This window comes from Misgurnus anguillicaudatus, chromosome 10 (assembly GCF_027580225.2).
Source record: "Misgurnus anguillicaudatus chromosome 10, ASM2758022v2, whole genome shotgun sequence".
Classification (NCBI taxonomy): domain Eukaryota; kingdom Metazoa; phylum Chordata; class Actinopteri; order Cypriniformes; family Cobitidae; genus Misgurnus; species Misgurnus anguillicaudatus.
Window position 1 is genome coordinate 18,864,816 of NC_073346.2, and position 22,500 is coordinate 18,887,315.

At 38.1% G+C, this 22,500-nt stretch overlaps 1 protein-coding gene across 1 annotated transcript; it reads right to left on the reverse strand.

The window, feature by feature from the left end:
- Positions 1-2,837: 2,837 nt before the first annotated feature.
- Positions 2,838-22,500, reverse strand: znf574 (zinc finger protein 574). The gene is made up of 7 exons (XM_055210025.2): positions 22,367-22,500; positions 20,928-21,091; positions 14,455-15,898; positions 11,208-11,637; positions 8,275-8,369; positions 5,232-5,662; positions 2,838-5,139 (listed from the first exon to the last, which is right to left on the reverse strand). The coding sequence occupies exons 2-7, from the start codon at positions 21,087-21,089 to the stop codon at positions 4,609-4,611; spliced, it is 3,093 nt and encodes a 1,030-aa protein (XP_055066000.2). The 5' UTR covers positions 21,090-21,091; positions 22,367-22,500; the 3' UTR covers positions 2,838-4,608.

Genomic DNA, 22,500 nt, shown 5'->3' on the forward strand with positions numbered 1-22,500 from the left:
ACCATTGACTTCCATAGTATTGTTTTTCCTACGATGGAAGTCAATGGTGCCTCAGATCTGTTTTAAACATGTTTGGGTGAACTATCCCTTTCGTAACAGATGACATGAATGTAGATTCAAAATAGACGGCAGACTCAATCAGAGGCGTCATGCCCATTCAAACTGAGGGGACACGTGCCCCCTCAGTTTTTTGAGCCAAAAGGATTTTGCATGCAACCTCAAAATCAAACAAGCGTCCATTAATCGGTTACTTCTGTTAATCTGTTTAACCCTCATAAGCCACTATTTTCCTGTTAGAGTTCCTTGGGGGTAAAACTGACCCCAGAAATTAAAAGAGTGATTACAAAAAATATACATTTTAATGATATAAATAATATATAATTTTTTGTTTACTTCCCATTTATACATTAATGCTGTGTTTTGGGAGATATTAAGTATTTTTGTACCTACCACTCAATTCCTCAACTACACCATATTAGCTTACCTGTAAAATATCAAATGTTTATGAAAAATTCACATACATTTTTATCTAAATTTGATTTAAATTGTTTTTAGATATTGATCTAGATGTTAAATGTTGATTTCGGCCATTTGGTGTTTAGGAAAAAAAATTACAGTTTAGGAAATAAATGATTTTGACCAGCAGATGCCCATAGAGACCCATTCATTTTACTGGATTTGTCCAACTGCTCAACATCACCATTTTAGTTAAACATTTTGTGAATTTATTTTTATATAAACATTAAAAAGGACATTAAAAATAAATATTATTTCAAATAGTAGAATTTTTTGTGTCTGGTGTTACAAAATGCCACAGAAATTTGAATGAATGTAAGTGTGTGTGTGTGTGTGTGTGCGCACGCATTTGTGACTTTGTCTTTTGTGTGTGTCTGTCTTTATGTGTGTAAGTTTTACTTTGTCTTTGTATGTGTGAGAGTCTGTGTATGCGTGTGTGTGTGTGTGTGTGTGTGTGTGTGTATGTGCGCGCATGTGTGTGTGTGTGATTGAGCATGTCTTTTCTATATTGCATTTGTGTTTTAGTACCAGGCCTACCTTTCTGTGTAAAAGATTTTCTGGATGCATTGATTATTTTTTGACAAATAAAAAGATTTTTTTTTTTTTTTTTGCATTTCCCATTCATTTCAATTTGGGTCATTTTACCCCAAAGGGCCTCTTTTGGTGAATTTTTTACACCTCTTTAGAACAACCAAATCAAGCCTAGTTTTTTTTCATATAAATCTTGATAATCTGGAAAGTCACAAAATCTTATTCCACTGAGATGAAGGGAACCATGTTTTTAAATTAAAGAAAAGTGGCTTGGGGGTAAGATTGACCCCAAGAGACATATTAGGGTTAATATGCACAATATTATCAATTCTGTGCTGCATTCTTGTCACTTTTCAGAGATTTTTGCCATTTTGATCATGTTACATTACAATTCTAGCCACAGACGTCAGGAAGTAAAACGTGTAAGAAACACTCACAACATTTCCAAACCCCAGTACGGTAATGTGCAGTTAACCTTCTTTGTGTAGAAAATTTTTGGTTTAAAATGTGATGTCTCGATGTTATATTAGTAGTAGAGATTTCTAGATTCATCTTCTTGGTACAACGCCAAAGTTCGCCAGAGTTCACAGAGGGGAATCACACATGCTTACATATGAAGTAAAATTTAATGCAAAAATGCATCCCTCTAATAATTTTATCTAAACATATTTTCATCAATATGAAATGATTATGAAACATTAAACTCACTCACGTGGCTATAGCTCATGTCATTGTCATTGTTGATATACTTTATGGATTTAAAATCACATGAATTTGATAGGATAATGCAGTTGTTGTGCAAAATGCATTAATGACACAATTAAACAAATCATTAAACAAAACGTAAATAAACAAAACATGCCGTTTCAGATGTAAATATGATGCCAATGTGTCATTTTTCCAATTGAATAGTATTTGATATAAAAGTTAGTCAATGCTTTTATTTTGGAGGTTTTTGCATGAAGGCGCTCAGATTGTTAGAAATGTAGGTGCCATGGAAAAGACCGAAAGCTCTATATTTCGTTTGATGTCTGTATATGCACATTTCTGTGAGCTGTGCACACTGTGCCACTTAAAAAAAATGGTGCATGACGCCCCTGGACTCTATCACAACAATGAATTGTTTATCCCTTTCATTTTCCCCCCAAAGCAGCTCAAGAAAAACCTCAGGTGCATCATAAATTGCCCATTTACATGAAGGTCACACAGTAATTGCAAGTCAAAGTCTGTAAATTAATGAGCCGGTAAGATATCGTTCAGTTTGTTGTTTGGGAATTCAGTGCGGGGTACAGGAATGGTGTTTGGATATCAATGTCTATCATTAACAGGACTAATCATAATGATGCAGCAGGCGTATAGAAGAGAAGTTTAGCAGGAAGTAAATAAAGGGAGCTTAAACAGAGCAAACACATGAGCTCCAATGACCCAGTTCTCTGTCTCAATCTCTCAATGAACTGAGGTAATGGAGCTCAACTTAAATTCCATTCGACTGGAAAAAATTCAGGGCGAGATTTGTAGTTAAGTGTTCAAACTATAGGCTCCGTTTCCACTGCAGTCATCATTCACACCTAAAGCTGCAAGATCATTTGTTTTTGGATGTATTCAGGGGTTCAGTTTATTGAAAAGCTCTTTATGTCAGAACATTTTTTTGTTTAAATGGCTCATGCAATGAAACACTAATAGTGTGGTATCAGAACATAATGACAGTAATAGAAGTCTATACGGTTAGAAATATCACAGCTGTTGGGAAAAAATCTAGTATGTAAATTAGATAAGTATAGCGTACAATGCATGAAAAACGTTCTCAATTTATTTTACATAAGCACATATTACATTTACATTATTATTTTACATCATTTATTTTTCACGGCATTGTGCACACCTAGAAAAACTTGATTAACAAAATCTTAACAGAGGGTGTTTACATAAACCACAATGGCCTGTTCAAAAGTAAAGGGTTAAAATGAAAAGCTCAGATGCAAAAGCCGCTAAACGCCACTTCTGTCAAAAAATTAGATTATGCTAACCAAATGCTCTCGGCACATATTATATGTTTATTAATTTCGCTTTAAATCTGCTTAATCCCGGCCTTGTTTCATTCAGAGATACCAGGTTGTTGGCAGAATCTGTTAAATGCCACATCGATTTTTCTGCAAAATACACGAAAGACAATTGTGAAATGATCTTGGATCACATTCAACCTTGGGTCCGTTGTAAGTACTTATTTGTAAGTACTGAATACAACCCAAATGTGGCCGCCCCATGCATCACAGCACCCCCTAATGTGTGCTTCAGTTTCTTCATTTTTAAAAATTTGAATTCTGATTTTCATCATTTGCAATGTTTCTGGTTGCATCTTTAGATATTTTGCAACTGTTTACTATGTCTTGTCCAAAGAAGTGGATTTTTTTAAAGGTCACGTTGTTCCCAATCCCATTTTTTAAACCTTAGTTAGTGTGCAACATTGCTTTAATAGCATAAATAATACCTGTAAAATGATAAAGCTCAAAGTTCACTGTCAGGCAATATATTTTCTCTAACAGAATTCCCCTTTCAAAGCCAGAGCGGCCGGTTTGGACTACAGCCCTCTACTTCCTGCTTTAATGATGTTAGTAAAACAGTTTTTGACTAAACTCCGCCCACAGGAATACATCAGTCGCCAGCTAAGCTAACGATGCTATCGAATCACAACACACTACACAAACTACACAATCAGAACTCGTTACGAATTTCTGAAGGAGGGACTTCACAGAACAAGGAAGACATCAGCCTGTTTTTGGGACAGTGAAAACAGCGCTATACAGATAAAGAAATTTTGTGAAAAATAATGCCTTTTTTACACGTATAACATGAATATGTTACATTGCGCATTGTAAACACAATCAAAGCTTCAAAAACAGAAAGAATGGAACCTTTAATCAGGTTTTTGCCAAAAAACGTGCATGCACTTAGAGGGTTTTGCAGTGAAAGATACAGTTGTTAAATTACAATGAAATTAAGTGACATTTGTAAAAAAAAGAGGCATTTCAGTTACTATTAATCTTTTCATTGCCATTAAATTGAAATTACTGAACCTGAAGAGACTTTATTCAAGAAAACGTGTCAGACACACTTTGCGGGTTTTGCATCTGAATTCTTCAAATGTAAAATTAAATAAGTACTGTTTTTGAGCCAAAGCTTCTTCAAAAAATAAGTCAAGACAGCCTTTAATTAATGAGTTACAACCCAATGGGCTCAAGCTTTTTATTAATGGCAGATAAAACATCTGACACCAAAAGATAAAATCAAAGCGTAAATGCAGTGGCAAATTTAAATATAAAAAACGCATATGTTTTTATTTTTATTTTCTCTTGGGCAAAGATGCAGAGTCGTTGTATTCCTATTTTGCCAAAGCAAAATATATTCTACCCGTACACAGAGCCATCTCTCATGAAGACAAAACTACACCTGCTATTTCTACCCACTGCTGAATCTGCCAATACTCCACCAAAAAAGCAGTATAATTTCAGGTAACTATCTACAATTTGCATTCATTTGATTACCCCCCCCCCATTTCTTTCATTACACAGTCTCCTCTAAGATAACTTCAATTGTGTGAGGAACATCTTGACCTGTCACTACAGAGATGTTTGAAGCAGTTAAAGAGGGCACAGAGAAGCCTGGCACACTGATGTTAGGGTGAAGAAAAACCACAGATGAGCCGCCTTCTTCTGACACCAACATGCCCTCCTGGACCACAGGAAGACCGGATGAGGAAGAGGGCGGTGAAGAAGAGGCAGACTCTTGTACTAAGAGGATGGTTTGAACGGCTGTATCGTCGTCCAATGCATTTGGTGCGTTGGGGTCAACTGGGTCGTTGGCATGGAGACGCATGTGCTTGTCGAGGTTGGGTCGCGAACGGAAGGCGGTGGGACAGCGAGGGCAGACATATGGTCGCTCGCCGCTATGCACGCGGGCGTGCTCTGTGAGCCTCGCTGCCACGCTGAAGCTTTTACCGCACACCCAGCACGAGAACGGTCGCTCGCCACTATGGATGCGCTCGTGATCCTGCAGGTGTGGAAGTTGACGGAAACGCTTCCCACAGTGAGTGCACTGAAACGGCAAACCAATGAAAAAATGTAAGATACTAAATAAAAAACAAACTTCTTTGATAAAATCAAAGTTATAGCAAGTTATACTATTACCTCAAAGGGTCGTTCATTGGTGTGCGTTCTCAAGTGAACGGAGAATGTGGACGCGTAGGCGAATTCCTTCCCACAGAACTCGCAGGTGAACCGGCGTGGAACGCTTTTCTTGCCCAGCGCGCCACGGCAATGCGCCACAAGGTGTTCCCCCAATGCGGAGCTGGAGGCGAAGCGTCGTCTGCAGGGTGTGAGCGGGCACCGCAGAGGCGTCTGACCAGTGTGGGAGAGCCGGTGCAGGTCAAGACCATCCTGAGTGACACAGCGGTGGCCGCACATATCACACTCCAGCTGACCCCCCACCTTCCCTCGTCCTTGACCTTTATACCTGCGGCGCACCACGGCCTCCCCTGTGCAGCGCTGCAGGTGCGTTTCCAGCACTGTCTGATTCAGGAACTGAGCGCTGCAGTTTGGACACGTCTTTGGTTCTTTATCTACAGATAAAAAGATTGATAGTAATTAAGAATGGGATACTTTTTAAAACACATCTGGATATAGGGTAGAGCGGGGGCAAGTTGTGTGTCCTATTCGAACAAACTGCACAATCTGTTTTGAGGTTATTTTGTTATGGCAGTGGTTTTCAAACTTATTTTCAGCCAGAACCTTGTAGTGCTGCCTCATGATTATTCGCGACTAATCATTTGCAGAATAAAAGTTTTTGTTTACATAATATGTGTGTGTGTACTGTGAATAATAATTATGTACAAATACACACACACACACGCATGTATATAATTAAGAAACATTTGCATGTGTATATACATGTTTATATAAAAATATCTATTATATAAATAAATCTAAAATGAATAAATCTAAAATAAATAAATAAATCTAAAATAAATAAATAAATACATTTATTTATTTTAAGAAAAATATATGTTTATATAATAAATATTTTATATTTTTATATAATATAAATTATATATAAACATGTATATACACATGCAAATGTTTCTTAATTATATACGTGTGTGTGTGTGTGTGTGCGTGCGCTTTATGTAAACAAAAACTTTTATTCTGCAAATGATTAGTCGCGAATAAAGGCAGCACTACAACCTTGACCTTAATTGTTTACTTGAGATTTTAAGTAAATATTTCAATAATTAAATAGCACACTTGATGTTTAAGTTAAAATAATTTATTTTTCATTCCTTTTAAAGTTTTTATTAATAGTATTTTACAGTTATTGTTATTTTTACCTGCTATTGGACCTTTATCTGCTAATTTTCTTTTATTGATGCATAAAACGTACTTTTCGTTTTGCATCAGTTTTCAGATTTTGATGATTTGTTGTGTAATAGTCACAAAATATGCAGATTAAACAAATAAAATGTATCTTTTTGTAAGCAAGTGTTTTATTTAGATTTTTTGTTATTTTAAAATTATTTATTTACATTTTATGATGTAATTAAAATTAATTTTTCTCATCAACTCACGAACCCCCTCCCAATTCTCCCCAGTTTGGGAAACCCTGGTCTATGGGATTTGTCTATGGATGTTTTCTTCAAATTTCAGCTGATAACGGGAATCTTGAAATACAATGGATCGCATTTATTTTAGTGCTCTTATATTTGTAATGTTTTTCTTATTTAATTTTGACTCCAGAAGTAACAAAATTTAAGTGGCACATCTTTTTTCATTCTCCCCTTTAATAATTCTTAAAGGCCTATTTACAAAAATACAAAGGGAGATGTATACAGACGCTGTAGTCTCTAGTTTCTGATTTACAACACATAGGAGATGCTCATGTTTATGCACAGATTCTGTCTCACACACACACAAAAGCACATCTTTGGCTTTTTATCAAGCGAGAAAAACAAACACGTTTGTTCCTCGTCTAGAGAGGAAGATGGGAATAGAGAGAGAGAGCAACACAAACACAAACACAAAAAAGCCAGATGCCACTTATTTACAAGGAACCAATCAGAGCGAGGAACACTGATAAACAGACATTTTGCAGAATGTACGGCACATACCCAGAAACAAAACAGCCCTTTATAGGGGTCACGGGTGATGTGGCTCCTCAGCTGATGTTTAGATGCAGACCGTTTTGATTAAGCTTTCACACCGCCTGTCGTCTGTGACTCAGCAATACTGACCTTTTAAAAGCTTCTGCAAAGCAACCCTGCACTCCTTTATTTACACCTATAAAAAAAATCCATCCAGGTCTTTTTAATCACTGTATTGCAGAAGAAGTGATGGAGAGCAGTGATGGTGGACTGATCTGTGTTAGCAGCTCAGATCTGAGAGGTGATGGTGATCAGCAGCTGATCTTATCAATATACACACACAACCCATACTGATCGATATGACCTCTGACCCCATCGGTTTAGCCAGAACCAATCAATGAAAGCTCATTCGTCTGACAGTTCTGTCACAGGATGTGTGTGTGGCCAGAAACACAATCATTAACACAGACAGAGCTGGGGAGACTGAAGGAACTAAATGGGCCACTTAATAAAGATCTGGACATGTGTGTGAAGTCTCCAAAATTAACTTTTCTCACCTGCCAATGGGGCGCCTAAATGTTGCTTATTCACTTAAAAAATGTATTCGACTAATAAATTATTTAGTGCGTGCTTTTGCAAATTTGTGCCAAACATAGGCCATTATATCACTCGAGATATCATAAATGAGATGAGCCAGTGAATCACTGAAGCGAAACAGTATGTGCCAAAAAATGATTAATTTATTTGTTTGTTTTGGTGGCTTACCGCCAGAAATATTCAGCGGCGCAGATTTTTGGGGGTTGCACCACAAAGTAAAAAAAATGTTGTGAGAGGCACAATAATCTGTGGAATTTCCTTTTTTTATAGATTGTATCTCTGGTTTGATTACATCATATGAAACCAGCAATTGTGTTTGGAACCACATATTATGTAATTCCTAAAAATACTACCAGCTAGCTGGGGAGTAGTAACAGTTTCGTTTAGATATCAAAGACAATTTTTATTTGCATTTGGTGTTAATTTTGGAGCATAAGTGTGTGTAAGATGGACTTCATTAGGATAAAAGGCTAAATGTGCGAATGGTTTCTCAAGCTGACCTTCGTGGATGAGATAATGGAGGTCCAGCTCCTTGCGCCGTTTAAATGCCTCCCCGCACGCTTTGCAAGGAAAGGGATGGCTGGTGTGTAGAAGCCTAGGAGAAAGCAAAGAAAATAAATGAGAACGGCTGCATCGTGGTCCCGGGAGCCAATCCAACAACAAACCTTATGCAAAAAAGCCATGTGCCAATTTGCTGACATCTTAGATGGTCATGGACATGCATAAAAAATTAAATGGCATCTTTTAATAAAGGAGCCATGCGATGGACCGGCGGCCTCTTTCTCGTGTCTTAACTGCTACTCACTTGGGATTAAAATCACTAGGGCTCTTTATAATTATTGCTGACATCAGTAATTACTGCTCATACTTAATTCTTCATCCCTTGGGAACGTGTCATCTCTAACCAGGGTTTTCAGTAAAATGTCTGGGAGAAAATCATATTTTTGTTGCGTAAAATTGCTGACATTATAATTAAGAATGTAATTTCAGCAAATTACTGACATGTGCTTATTAGTTGTAAACAAATGAGCAGTTTATCTGTTTTCATTAGCTGTATCAGTGATCTAGAAACTCAGCTGATGTTATATAGAGATAATAACTCAGTACAAAGGCAACGCTGATATGTTTTACTCTGATACAATCGAACAGCAAGAGAAATCCAGTAATGAAGGCCCCTGTGAATAGGGTTACGAATTATTAGATAAGCATTATAATCATATACAATGCAGTACTATGACGAACTTTTGAATTTCTGGTTATTGAATTTCTTTTGAATTAAACCTAAATCAGAGATGGAGCAGCATATTCAGCTGTAATGGGTATGCAGATGACAGCTAGCACAAAGAACTGTAACCATAGAAAAAGAGGGATATCTAAGACTGCATTTACACTTCAAATCTTTATGCACAGATCCAATCTTTTTACCATATTCGATTTTTTTTCCTGCCTGTTTACACATACTTTAGACACGCCTCATATCCGATGTCCATGTTTACATTAAACTCCCGCCCAGACAGAATGCTTGCTTAACTGGGCGAATGTTAGCTATCTAACGTTAATATCATCATCACTTATTTAAAGGAAAGACCATTGTTAATGATTACTGTCAGCATCAACATCATCATCCACATTGTCTTTCTCTGTCATCACGTCTTCCTCTGAAAAACTGTCGAGAACGGGGGTCGGCAGCTAAGTTTATCACCCAAAATTCGCTCCAGTTGCTCATAAAATCGGCAAGTCGTTCTGTCCTGAATAATTATGTTGTTGTGATCCTTAACTTCCTAATTCTCGGCTTTAATGCGCTTTATTTTGCGCTGGCATTGCAGTCGCGTGTAATATGCAATATCTGATCTGTGTCAGTTGTGAGCACTAAATATAATTTTTTGTGCCAGTGTAAATGTAGCCTAAGACCACTAGGCCATCATTAACTCTTTCACCGCCATTGACGAGATAACTCGTCAATTAAGAGAAACCGCTTCCCTGCCAATGACAAGAATTTCTGACTTGCTCGTATAACTAACTACTCGTCTTAAATAGGAAAAACGTTGATGTGTTTGGTCACTTCTAACTTTATCTCTAAATGGTACCATTGAATGAATGGGGCTAAGCTAAATGCTATCGAAGCGTCGCAGCGCGCTCCAGCGCTTACGTGCACGCACACAGATGATAGAGGGATGTATCAACAATTCTTAGTTAAGGTAATAACATATTTTAATATTGAGAATGAGTAGACTATTCCTTTAATCTTCTAAACAAAAAAATTATTAATATAACCCTCCAATGCATAGTTAAGGCCCTTTTGGTGACTTCGAGATGATATATAGTCTTTCTGTCTCCAAAAATCATCAACTGCCTCCTGTGAAATGTCTCCTACTGTGACAGCCGCCAAAGCGCCTGTCACCGAATGTTGATTGTTTGTCAGAGTGAGTGGAGGAGGCGTGGCTTAGCCATAGGTCAATTCAAAAGATAAAAATAAAGAAACTTAACCACACATTAGGGGGCGCGGTGATGCACATGGCAGCCACATTCAGGTTGTTTCCAGGTACAAGTACTCACAAGCAACACAAGTTTGAATGCGATACATGGTTGTGGCTAGAAGGTATACAGCAACGTGAAATCTCGCCTGATGAGCGCTGTTATTCAAATCCTATCCCCAAATTTAACCCTAAACCCAACAACTTACTCGTGAGATTGAGGCATTAGCTGTATCTCATCTAGCCAAAACTGGTCATTTTACAATCATCTTCAATGCACTTTAAGTACTTTGCTGAAAGATTGAAGTACATTTATCAGATTCTGCCGACAAAGCAGTATTTTTGGATTAAACGGATTTGAAGTATTTGATGAACATATAATATGTGCCAAGAACATTCAGTAATATAATTTTCTCTTTTTTGAGGGAGTGTTTATCAGCTTTTGCATCTGAGCCCTTATTTTTTTCCTAATTTAGGAAGTAAAGTGTGTGTAAAGTAACAGAAGGTGTGTTATTATATTCTCCAGAGTCTGAATACGCTGATTTTTACTCGCTCTTCACACAATGTGACCTTTACTGTGTAATGTATTTTGAATGAGTGTACATGAAATCGGTTTTCCACAGTGTATGCATGAATGCGTAAAATGCGACTGTCACAATATTCTCTCATTTGCCTTTTCAGTTTATCACCAGACATCAGCAGAAGCAAAATGATCAGTTTGCCCTTCTCGTCTTCTACACTGACAGCTACTCTCAGCCGTTGCTTCACAAAGTCTCTCAGCATCATACTGAACCTCACATCATTACAATATGGCAGATATTAAACAAACAATTTAGGTTTAAACATTTGCTAAATGACAGTGTGAACATTCAAACACAACATCAATAGTTCCTGAGAAAAGCTAACAAGCCGAACGAAAAGATTCATAAAAACAAAACCAAAAACACTTATAGATGCACCTGTGACTCAGCAGTTGAGACTCCGACTTAAAGCTGGCCGGGCACTCAGGACAGGTATGCAGAAGTCCACCGCTCAAGGACAGCCTCCCTTTTTTCCTGCTTCTGACCCTTTGATCCTGGGCTCCAAACTGGTGAACCAGCACATGGCGTTTGAGCGAGGTAGCCTGGAAGAACCTCTTATCACAGACATGACAGTTGTGCAAGCGGGATGCTCCGTGTGTCAGGTTGTGCCGCAGCAGACTGGAAGGAGATGGGAAGCTCTTTGTGCAAAATTTGCAACTGAAGAGTTTCTTTCCAGTATGCTGGAACACATGCTCACGCAACAGGCTGCGGCGTGTGAAGCCCTTCCCACAATGGGGGCACTCGTGGGGCACAGCGGTGCGCGACCAGTCCCGGCTCAGCTGGGCGGGGGCCTCGATGGCTGCGCCTGCTGTTGACAGAATTAGTTTGTTAATATACTGAAGGAAATTAATACATCTACTTCAATTCGTTTGCCCAGATTGTTTAATTACTTTTGAGACTGCAATCCGCAGGGAATAAGCAGACTGCAAATAACAAGCCGTATGCTTTTTTTGTTGCTTTGTGCCCCCCTCTGGGCCATTGTATTAGGACCTGGTACTTAACTCCTACACACACACCAACTTATTACACTACTTTGTGGAATACTTAATTTTGCTAATTGTCACACGTTCGGTGGTCAAACCATTCTGGATAAACACTATGAGGCAGTTTCCTGGACAGGGTTTCAGTGGTCACCAACCTCAACGCCCAAGATCCCCAACCTCGGTCTTGATGAAAGGCAAGATCTACCTATCAAAGGGCCCAGACTTAACCTCTAACCTGAGGAGGTTAAACCATTTGGTAGTTCTCAAAATTCTTAAGTCAGTATGTCATAACAATGAGACTTTATCATAATAATGACAAATAAAAATGAGAAACTTTCTCAAAGTTGAAACTTAACATGCGCAATGTGGCCAGAACACTGCACATCCACTGGTAAAAGCCGTGAAGTAAATGCAATGAGTTTGAAAATGATAGAAAATTTGTTTTTTATATATATATATAATAATATACCCATTTTAAAATTAAGCTTATGCATAATTGGTAGGTTTTAGTATGCTGTCTCTTTTAGAAACGTCTTAAATCATTTACATTAATTGTTTTATCAGAACTGAAATAATCGTTGGTAATACAAAGTTGTCTCGGTTGAAATACATGTTTTCAAATATCATTATAGTCATTTTTGTTTTAATACCATTAGGCATTATTATAAGGATGTTTTTTATACGTGGTTCACCAAAAAAAGTTAACAATTTTATATTAATTGATAAATTATCTCTTTTTACGTGAGCCGAAATTTGAGCAAAGACTGCAAGAACTGCTTTTCATTCAATAGGATACTATGTGAAGAACAACATTTTAATGTCATTGAAGAAACATTCACACATGCTACATGGTCTTTTTATTGCATTACGTTAAAGCATTCCTGCTGTAAATCGGTCAAATAAACTGATTAAATGTATATTTTATACATTAAGCTTTTTCTTAGGGTAGCAGTTGCCACCCCTGTAGATCCCCCTATGACGAGCAGTCCACAAAGCAAAGTTTTTATGTGTTTTAAATATTATGTGTATTAAAAAATGCACAGCGGTGCATGGCGTATTTCCGGTGAAATCTCAGGATGCTGGACTACTTCGCCAGTCATAGCACTATGATATTCAGAAACGTTGGTTACAAAACCTCAGTGAATTTTGTTGATGCTTATTTACTTTACATAAATATAACTTATACTCAACACTTAATACCACATTGACATTTAAACGTATAAAAGTATATTATTAAAGATGGGAGGACAGAACTTCTAAACACCACTACTGTGTGTCATAGTGTTTACAGTGTTAGACTCAATGGAAAGCATGAGAACTTCTACACTGCTGTATCTGCATTACAGTTTTTGTTAGATTTTGCACTGATAACCGTGCTATTTATCTGTTGTTGATATACTTCTGAATTTTGTATAATTATTATCATCAGTACTAGCGAAGATAACATCTGTGGTTATACAAGGTAAACGACAGAACAGTAAAAACTTGTATTTTTGCGCATTTATGTATGCTTTATTAATTACAAATGCAAAAGACAAATAAAAAATAAATATCAATGACAGCAAGAATAAGCAAAATTCTTGATAAAACACACAGACACACACCAAACTAAATACACGGGGTATTAAAATAAACAGCACCAGGGATAAACAAATAAGATAATATAGATTTCTAAAATGGACTTTACCATTACCCGTACCGGAAGCCGAAGAGCAGTCTTGAGTCAAATGCGGAAGTTAATTGTGCATAAGTCCTTTATGACTTATCCATCCCAATCCACACTACACACGCTGCAGACGCACGTTGCGTGCGCAATGTGAATGCTCTGCATGTGCGTGCAGTGAAGTGAAATTAATAAATGACTTTTCTATTGAACACCCAATTTGGAAAATTTGACTTTGATACATAGAAGCAATAAAGCGGCTGACTGGCAGCAGGGCAAATTAGTCGCCAGGCTGCCAGGTATTGTCCCGATGATCCTGATTGTTTTGTTTTCTTACGTGCGGGATCTACAAGGGAAGTCTCAAAGATGTACCGCTCGATTGAAATCAGTGGGTTGGTGACCACTGGTTTAGATTATTTCAGGAATATGCCTTAGTTGTATTAGGACATTTAAGTAGTTTTTTGGTAACACTAGGATAAGCCCTGTCCAGGAAACCGCCCCTACACATCTGAACAGAATAATGTGTGACTTATTACATTTATATATTTGTTAGGTAACCATTGAAATAAGTCATAACGTATAAAATAATATATGATCTTCAAAAATTATAACCACTTTCATTGAGGTTCCTGATCACCCTTAAGATTTCACATTGATAGCCATTTGCACCCCACCACGCAAGTCATTATGACTATAACCCGCTGGGCTGCTCAGTAAAACTTTTTATATTTACACTCATTTAATATCAGTTACTGTTTACTTTATAGGTTTACAGGTCTCATGGGTTACTTTAATTTTAACTTTAGCCACTTGCCTAAAAGTACTGTAATAACAAAGTAACATTATCTGTTAGTTAAATGCCTGTTTTTAACATCATTAGACTGCACAAATCAAAAGCTCAGCATGTAAGAAAATCCTACTTAGTTAGGTCTCTATGGAATTTTTGCAGCTAATCTATGTTGTTTGCACTTAGACTGACCTGGTTGTCTGAGAATGCTCTCGCTGCATTTCGCAATGGTGCCGACAGCTGAAGTAGTGTAGAGCCTGCAATTTCCTTCAGCAGAGAGTCTTTGTCCTGCAAGTGGGTTCATACGATGCTCCCGGCGATGGTACAGGAACTGTGTGGTGCTCATAAACTCAGCCCCACACTCTGTGCAGGTGTGCAACGCCGCCATCAGGCCATGCTCATTACTGCGGTGCGTGGCCAACTCCTTTTCATTGGTGAATGAGGCTCCACACTGATTACAGAGGAACTTCTGTTCTTCAGTGCCCGTGGAGGAGGCTGGCACAGGTTCCTCTGTTGTGTTACTTTGTACCTTTCTCTGATTTTCTTCAAACACTGCTTTCTCCGACTCTACCCTATTTTCCTTCTCCACTTCTCCACTGTGTTTTTCTGTAATTCTAACAGTGACCACCTCCACTCCTTCTACCTCATTTACTCCAGCTCCCTCTTCCACCATCTCCACAATCTTATCCACCAGGACCTCACTAATCTCCTCTCTTTCTGTACTTTCCATTGGAGGTTGATGAACCTCCTGTCCTCTATCAACACTGTCAAGCTCTACCTCCATATGTGCTACAGGGGTCTCGTTTACAGTCTGTTCCAGAGTGGTCACCTCCATCAGACTCTGGCCTTCCCCTGCCGTAGCTAAAAGTAGGAGTCCTTCACCTGGGGCCTCCATGATGGCTGTGGAGAGCTGTGGGACGGTAGATTGAACTTGCACGGGTTGATTTTCCATCCCTGTGCGGTGCTGTCTGCGATGATAGAGGAAAAGTGTGGTGTTGATGAAGCCCTCCCCGCACACTGTGCAACGATGGATGGCATCCTTTAGGCTATGTTGAACCCTACGGTGAGTCACGAGCTCTGAAACCTGGCCGAAGCTCTGCCCGCACTCCACGCAGAGCAGGGTTGATGGGGGCTTTTCCTTCTTTTGCCGCCTGCGCCTCGAAGGGGGGCTTTGTTCACCAGGAGATGTATTGCCTTGAGGTTCCGGGGTCTCTACAGGTTCCATGAGCTCAGTGTTTTTTGGTAAGCCCTGATTGGAGATCTCAGGCTCCACTTCTCTTTCAGAATCCTCTTCTATTGGCTCATGCTGTGGAGAAATGCTCTCCATCTTTACTTTAGGATGTTCCTTCTGTTCTTTGACCACCGTCTGTTCACCTGCAGGCTGTTCTTGCACGGTCTCCTGATGTTCTGACACAGCTACTGTTCCCCGGCCTTCTCCGGGGCCAGGCCCCGTCTCATGGTAACAGCCCGTCTTTCGATGTTGTTGCCACAGTGACAGAGCATCGAAGAGAACTTCGCAGTCAGCACACTGGTACAGCACACGTGGAGCATCAGTTTGAGCAGTTTTCTTCTGTCCTAGCAAAGCAGACAAATCCACAGTCTGTGTCTGGATCTGTGGAACAGACTGCATTGCCACCTAGTGAGAGGCGAGAACACATACACACCTTGAAGACAACAATTTTAAAGGGCAAAATGGCTGTTTGGAAGATTTGTTTGCTCACAAAAACCAATGGCATGTTACTGATCCATAAAATGTGAGCATCTTAGTGTCACTTTCAGGTCAAAGGATAGAGATAATATGTGACCCTATCCGTGAAAACCCAGCTAGTCGTTTTTTGTGATTTACGGTTTTGTACATAAAAATCATCCTACATAATGTTAAGAACAGTGAAAATATAACCTTGATAGTCAGATATATTGACTGAATAAGGTCATGTCAGAGATTACAAATTTTAATGTGAAATCTATGAGTGAAATCAAACTTTAATGCTCTAAAATCGCAAAATTAGATAATGAGACTTTAGCCTGCATTTAACAGACAGGGTCACACATAAAATGTGCGCTGTAAAATAAATGTAGCATGAGTCAATGAATCAAAAGAGAGTAAAAATTACATGATTTTTGTAAGTTTTAAACAACTTAAATCTAAAAAATTATTTTTAATTGTTTAGTATAAAGTTATACACTCAACTAAAGGATTATTAGGAACACCTGTTTAATTTCTCATTAATGCAATTATCTAATCAACCAATCACATGGCAGTTGCTTTAATGCATTAAGGGGTGTGGTCTAGGTCAAGACAATCTCTTAAACTCCAAACTGAATTTGAAAAATGCCTTGTTGATGCTAGAGGTCAGAGGAGAACTGATTCAAGTTGATAGAAGAGCAACTTTGACTGAAATAACCACTCGTTACAACCAAGGTATGCAGCAAAGCATTTGTGAAGCCACAACACGCACAACCTTGAGGCTGATGGGTAGAGGTCGACCGATTTATCAGCCGGGACGATTATTTGGCAGATTCTTGGCATATTTAAAAAAATCGGCTTTGGCAGGCGCAGGGGCATCTGCGGGCACCTAAGCGTTGTTGTAGAACTCGTGACGCTGCCTCTTGCTGCAAGCAGATCACTCCCATGTGTGTGCAGCCGAAGACCAAATCATATCCACCGAGGAAATGTTTTTCGTGTTGTTACAGTAACACTTTGTTTACAGTTTTGCGCTGCTCAGCCTGGATTAGAACACAACGCGTCAGATTCGCGAACTGACTCCTTAGAACGGATTCTTTTGAATGAACGGTTGAAACAACAGATTTGTCCCAACACTAAACTCACAAGACTTCACTGTCAGCACAATCAGTCACTTATAGCGCCTCAGAAATGAGAATGTAAATGTGTTTAGAAAGATTTGCCCTAAATAACAGTCTCAACTAAAAAACATAGACATTTACTATGTTCACTTTATGATGAATAAATAATTTATCAGGTCTACCAAATAAGGATTTTATCCTACGAAGCAATAAAAGCCATGGTAAAAAACTGATCAAAGATGATGACAGCAGAGTGTCAGGTAATATCTGTCTGATAAATGCATGGTGCAGAGGAGGTTGTAAAAGTCTTCAGAAAGAGTCATAATTTTTTTTAATACTTTGACTTAAATAGTAACATTTTTACATTTAAAATATCTGCTAATGATGAGAACATTTTGATTATTATGTACATATAGAAAATCGGCCAAACATATCGGCCATCGGCTGCCCTGATTTCTAAATATTGGCATCGGCCAGAGAAAAAGCTATATCGGTCGACCTCTACTGATGGGCTACAACAGCAGAAGACCCCACCGGGTACCACTCATCTCCACTACAAATAGGAAAAAGAAGCTACAATTTGCACGAGCTCACCAAAATTGGACAGTTGAAGACTGGAAAAATGGTTTCTTGAACGTGACAATGACTTCACTGTACTAAAATGGCCCCCAAAGTCACCAGATCTCAACCCAATAAAGCATCTTTGGGATGTGGTGGAACAGGAGCTTGGTGCCCTGGATGTGCATCCCACAAATCTCCATCAACTGCAAGGTCCTGTCCTATCAATATGGGCCAACATTTCTAAAGAATGCTTTCAGCACTTTGTTGAATCAATGCCACATAGAATTAAGGCAGTTCCGAAGGTGAAAGGGGGTCAAACACAGTATTAGTATGGGGTTCCTAATAATCCTTTAGGTAAAAGTATTTTATGGGCTTTAACAGAAGTTTAACAGGGCTTTCAAAGCTTACAGCGAACGGACGGTTTGGACTACAGCCCTCTACTTTCCGGTTGAATGACATCAAAGCAAGAGTGTTTGACTAAACTCCGCCCACAGGAATACATCAATCGGCAGCTAAACTCAAACGGCTCTGCTAAGCTAAGCTGCTGTCGAATCACAACACACAAAACAAGCTACATAATCAGAACTCGTTTCGTATTTCTGAAGGAGGGACTCCATAGAACAAAGAAGACATCAGCCCGTTTTTAGGACAGTGAAAACAGCGGTATAGAGATAAGTAAATTGTGTGAAAAATAATACTTTATTTACAAGTGAAACATGAAAACATGTTATATTGTGCACTGTAAACACAATCAAAGCTTCAAAAACACATGAAGAATGGGACCTTTATTTAACCAATTTCAACAATTATACAACTGCTCATATATTTATTAAGATAAAAAAAATGTTGGTTGAAAAAATGACTTGTAAAGACAGAAAATTAGTTTTTACAGTGTTGTACATTTAGAAATGACTGATGGGAGCACCTATAGTAAAAGCAATTTTAACCCCTTCAGACCCTGCGTCCACTAGAAAGGACATCACACGTTTTGTGGTTTAACCCAATAAAATGCTGATCAACCAATCAAAATAAGGCATACTTATTAAACACCTAAAAAACAGCTCTAAAGGGGTTATGGAATTATTCTCCTGGGAAGTCAATTACATATTTGTTCTTGTACTAACACGTTTAGAGTCCCCATACCCTTAGACTAATGAATTTTCTGACTGTTAGAGTCAATCGTGATTAATGGATAAGGTTTTTTTAATTGAATTATAATGATGATGATAGCTCTCACTAAGTGGCAAAACACACTCAAGACGTTAACTTGCGTTTCACTCACTCACTAAAATTCACTTCTACCAAGGGCATGGCAGTGTGCTTCACGTTACTGCCATCCAACACAACAAACTACAACATCCCATTGAACTAATATGGCATAAACTGTTTGTGTTCGTCATGTGATCTTTTAAATAGTTTGAGCACCCACTTAAGCCATCTTAATAAGAGGGTATAAACAGCGAAGCAGATGACTCAGAGAAACAGGAGCTTTGACTGACGAGGACAGCTATAAACCCAACAGACAGCAGTTATTACCACATCTGTTATCAGTGCAGATCCGTCAGATGACATAAGAGGAAATTAATGGAAATTAAAACAAAGTCAAAGAGACAAAAAAGCTGTTTAGTTTAGAGTCCTAAAATGCGGATGGGAACGAGCGCAGGTTTTTTTTGGGAATTTAAGTATTTTAGTATTTAAGTACACCAGTCTTTAATATTTACGTGAACATGGTCTGTGATCACTGTGATAACTTCTTAGTAGCAACATACATAATAGTTAACTGCAACTAAAACAAATAAAGGCAACTAAACTAAAATATAATGTATATTGATGTTGAGTAATAATTGTATGAAAGATTTTGTTGAGGTGACATTTACTTTTTGTTTAAAAAAATGCAAACAGACAGAATTTTTTTTTTTGCTGTGGATAATAACTAGATACCAGTTATTACAGAAACAGAATTAATTCAAACTTGACTGTTTTCATAACAACTGGAATTGAAAGTGCATCAACATCAGAGCGCCTAAGACTGAATGTTAAGTGTCTAATTTCCCTCCTGTGGTGAAGAAGCAAATTAGGAGCTGTACAAAAAAAAACATCCTCTTACTAAATTATCCTTTCACATTTCAGTTCACCATTCAGGATTACTGGAAAGCACTCTTCAAACTCTCAAGTCTATTTTGGATAATTATAGTTACAAGTTCAGGAGGAATTAGAGCATAAAACAGATTATGAAAACTGCATATGTTAACACACCCATTTAAAAATGTAAACAGAATTTAGGCCATAAAATAAATTTATTTGATTAAGTCTATTTAAAGTCTATCTACAACCTTAAAAACCTCTAGAAAAGGTAACTTATCATGTGAAGTGACCAGTGTTACTAAAGTAATGCATTACAATATTAAAGGTGCAGTGTGTAAATTTTAGCAGCTTCTAGTGGTGAGGTTGCAAATTGCAAACAAGGGCTCAGGCCACTGCTCACCCCTCGCTTTTGAAACACACAGAGAAGCTACGGTAGCCGCCACCGGAAAAACATGTCATCGATGGAGACAACTTAGTAAACAAAGTTTGTCCATTAAGGGCTTCTGTAGAAACATGGCGGCATAAAATAGCATCTTCCACGTAAGGGGACCCTCAGTGTATGTAGATAAAAACATCTAATTCTAATGTAATAAAAACATAACGGTACATTATAAAAAGGTCTTTATACACCCCTGATAATATAGTTTTGTATATTATTTTGCATTTCTGTCAAGAGATCCTTCTAAAAATTACACACTGCACCTTTAAGTTACTCTCCAAAAAAGTAACTAATTGCGTTACTTTTTATGGAAAGTAATGCTTACGTTACTTTTGCGTTACTTTTTCTTTCTTGGCTGAGGCTTGACCCTTTTCAGTCCTTGCAGGTGGCTTTTATGATTTCATTTGAGGATTTTATGAGAACTTCTGCATTCAGAAATTGCACATTTCCATCGCAAAAATTACTGAAACTGTTTCGGCTCAGGCGCGCACGCATAGAGTGCTACGTTCAGTGTAATGCAGTACATTGTTTTTTTTACATCATATTAATTAAACTGAAAAGTAACTCGCATTACTTTTTTAAAAAAAGTAACTAAAATATTAATATGTACATTTAAAAATAATGCGTTATTTTACTCGTTACTTCCGAAAAGTAATATTATTACGTAATGCACATTACTTGTAATGTGTTACCCCCAACACTGGACGTGGCAAGCCTATCAGGCAGATAATGTTGTGAATTATGTCTGTATATGATGGTGGATGTGCATTTATACCTGTGGAAGGCCAGCTGCTGCGGCCGCCGTCTCAACAGGCGTCTCATTGTTCACTAACTGAGGACTCTCTGCATTGCAGTTCACCTGATGAGCAAGCACTTCCTCCAGTGTAGGAAACTCCCGATAACAGGGAAAACACATGTACACTGAGGTGGACTCCATAGCTGCAATGACACACAAGAATAAGTTGATGTACAACACAAATAATACAGTGTCACATTTATGAGGCAAGAGATCCTGAACCACTGGCCCACCCGGGCCAGTATAAAAAAATATTTTCGTTTAGCCCTGTTAAAAGTATTTATTTAAGTCTTTAGAAAAACACAATTTTTTTAAATATGTCTTATATGGCATGTATAAACGTCAGTGAAAAGCAAAAACATTGAAATAATGAACAACATTAAAGATAGTAGATCATTTGAGTCATAATGTATACCACACCTCAATAAGGGGACACATAATAAGGCGTATGTGTGAAGAAACAGATAGTCAGTGGCGAATGTCTTTGCACCATGTTATCAGTGTTAAAACAAGGGGGTCGAGTGCAACATGGTGTATAAACTGTGGCAAAACAAAGCCACACACACTAGTCTAGTGGTTTCATTAGTTTCATTCTGCATAATGTCAAAGACTGTTAAAAGGATTTAGGCCTACAGAAATTACAGAACTGTCAGTCAATACTTCCTCACCCATAATACACATATAAATGTTTGCCTTTTTTCCACCAGTTCTCATTTTCCACAAAAATACATATTTTTTATTTGGATTTGGGAGCAATGTTTATAGTAGTTTACAGAATGTGTCTGTGTGAATAGAAATCAAACTTTGATGCTCCTAATTTAGCCTGGATTTCACAGACTGTATCGTATGTATACATTATATATTTATTTATGATCATTAAGTAACTACATCTGCTGGTAATCTGTATAACTGTATATATGACCAAACCTGAAGAGACATCTGTCAAGTCAATCCAATCCAGTTCAGTAATTTATTAGCATGAGTGTTTTTACATACAGTGTTAGTCATCATCAGCTGTACACAGTAGGCTAACCCCTCTGCTTCAGCTAACGGGCTCTAGTGGCCTACTAGCTTTTAGGAAGTATAAACCTATAAACAGCAAAACAAGAGCAAATATATGAGATAAATGATTACAGAGTTCGGTTAATTGTTTTTAATAACCGATATGGGTCGGAAGTACAGCCGCTGTGTGTGCTCGGTCGCGATGAACCATTGAACACACAACGAGCAAGAAGCGCCGAAGAAGGGTTGCACGCGCTTCTTCGGTGGTAGTCGGGCGGATACCGCGCGTTATAAAACGACGAATGTCCCCCCCGGTCGAGACTCTTACTGTCTGTAGATAATAAACTACAAATCCTGCAGAAAAACTGCATTAATTGACGTTACATTGAAGCAGTGATATAAAATAAACAACTTACCGATAATGGCCTTCTCCTTTCACAACTGTCAGAAATCCTATTGAGAACGTCTCAACAACACGCGTTGTGATTGGTCCAAAGCACTTTTCGAATTGACCAATAGAATGTCTTAAGGCTAATTTTAAACAACATAT

Excerpts from the sequence above, each read along its gene's own strand:
- znf574 (XM_055210025.2), bottom strand. The coding sequence starts at position 21,089 with ATGGAGTCCACCTCAGTGTACATGTGTTTTCCCTGTTATCGGGAGTTT. Across the intron at positions 11,638-14,454 it reads GAGCATTCTCAGACAACCAG|CAGGCGCAGCCATCGAGGCC; the intron begins GTCAGTCTAAGT and ends TTCTGTCAACAG. Across the intron at positions 5,140-5,231 it reads CCAATGAACGACCCTTTGAG|TGCACTCACTGTGGGAAGCG; the intron begins GTAATAGTATAA and ends TTGCCGTTTCAG.